This window comes from Rattus norvegicus, chromosome 4, assembly GCF_036323735.1.
Source record: "Rattus norvegicus strain BN/NHsdMcwi chromosome 4, GRCr8, whole genome shotgun sequence".
In the NCBI taxonomy this organism is placed as follows: domain Eukaryota; kingdom Metazoa; phylum Chordata; class Mammalia; order Rodentia; family Muridae; genus Rattus; species Rattus norvegicus.
This window is the reverse complement of record NC_086022.1, coordinates 106,568,080-106,569,608: the sequence shown is the minus strand read 5'-3', so window position 1 is coordinate 106,569,608 and position 1,529 is coordinate 106,568,080. Positions and strand designations below refer to the sequence as shown.

General features: G+C 62.1%; 1 protein-coding gene across 2 annotated transcripts; it reads left to right on the top strand.

Moving 5' to 3' along the window:
- The first annotated feature begins 398 nt into the window (after nt 1-398).
- Nucleotides 399-1,529, top strand: Tmsb10 (thymosin, beta 10). 2 transcript variants are annotated; one of them, XM_006236692.5, is made up of 3 exons: nt 399-532; nt 813-956; nt 1,233-1,524. In XM_006236692.5, exons 2-3 carry the CDS (start codon nt 857-859, stop codon nt 1,265-1,267), a joined length of 135 nt encoding a protein of 44 aa, XP_006236754.1. In that variant the 5' UTR covers nt 399-532; nt 813-856; the 3' UTR covers nt 1,268-1,524. The 2 variants fall into 2 exon arrangements, with proteins under 2 accessions (XP_006236754.1, NP_067084.1); NM_021261.3 differs by having other exon boundaries at nt 469-532; nt 845-956; nt 1,233-1,529.

Genomic DNA, 1,529 nt, shown 5'->3' with positions numbered 1-1,529 from the left:
GCCACAAGAAAATAGAAAGGAGACTCTGGAGAGGCAAATGCAAGAGTCTTGAGGCGATGCGGGTGGGGTGTCTCCCGCGAGCAGGGTTGCAGCAGAGCGCGCGTGCTCGCCCACACACCCATTACTCTACACCACATATCCACTCAACAAAACCCTAAGTCCTTTCCCGCTGCCCCCCACGCCTTTCCCGCGAGGTGAGCAGCAGGCTCTCGGGTACTAGGAGAAGGAGATGCATCAGGAAAAGAGACCACGGGTAGCTGGTGCCTGCCACCCCCAACGCGGGATCGTAGCGGGATAGGAACGCGGGCCCAGATGGGCGGAGCCCCAGGCAGCCTGGAGATGCTGAGCGCCCCCAGCCCCCGCGCGCGCTGGCCACGCCCCTCACGGGCTGGCCACGCCCTCGTTGCGGCGGGCGAGAGGCGGGGCGGGGCGCGGTGTATATAAGACGAGGGGCGGGCGCCGCTCTTTTGTCTCTTGCTGCAGCAACGCGAGTGGGAGTACCTGGAGCGCGAGCTCGGAACGAGAATCCACGGTGAGGCACAGCGCTGGCCTTGGGGCCTACCCTGGGTGGGGTCGGGGCAGCTTGTGGCTGGCGGGCGCGTTCCCCCTGGGTTGCAACAGGCGACCCGACGGTTTGGAACATTCTGGGGCTAGCAGGCCACGCCCTGGGGCTTCGGAGGGAGGGTGTGGTAGACGAGTCCCGGATCCTCGGCCTCCGGGCTGCGGGAACGCCCCGGACTGGGAACGCCACGTCGAGAGGCGTTCGCGGAAGGCGCGGGATCCAGGACGTGCTGGTCACCCCCAAACCCCAGGCCACCCATTATCGCCTTGGTTCGCCCATCAGAGTTGTAAGAAAATGGCAGACAAGCCGGACATGGGGGAAATCGCCAGCTTCGATAAGGCCAAGCTGAAGAAAACCGAGACGCAGGAGAAGAACACCCTGCCGACCAAAGAGAGTAAGTGTGCCCCCCGCCTCCGGGTTCCCACCCCAGCGCTCCTCCCTTCCCTGCTGTGCCAGCCCGGCACCCCCAACCCCCATCCGGCCACTATCTTCCCACCCCTAATCTAAGGCCACAGCCACCCTTCCAGTCACACAAAGCACTTTGTCTCTTCCAAACCCCATCTCTGTCCGCAGGCCTCCTGGGTTCCTCACCCACCCCAGGTTTGTGGGTTGGGTGTGGGGGGCTGTACGGTAGGTCCATTCTCCAATGACCACATCCCGCCCTTCGCAGCCATTGAACAGGAAAAGAGGAGTGAAATCTCCTAAAAGCCTAGGAAGATTTCCCCACCCCACCCCTTCATCTCCAAGAACCCCCTCGTGATGTGGAGGAAGAGCCACCTGCAAGATGGACGCGAGCCACAAGCTGCACTGTGAACCCGGGCACTCCGCGCCGATGCCACCGGCCCGTGGGTCTCTGAAGGGGACCCCCCCACTAATCGGACTGCCAAATTTCACCGGTTTGCCCAGGGATATTATAGAAAATTATTTGTATGATTGATGAAAATAAAACACACCTCGTGGCATGGTT

What these genes read in the sequence shown, in the direction of transcription:
- Tmsb10 (NM_021261.3), top strand. Translation starts at nt 857, where the DNA reads ATGGCAGACAAGCCGGACATGGGGGAAATCGCCAGCTTCGATAAGGCC. An exon ending in CACCCTGCCGACCAAAGAGA is followed by an intron (nt 957 to 1,232) that starts GTAAGTGTGCCC and finishes CGCCCTTCGCAG; the next exon opens with CCATTGAACAGGAAAAGAGG.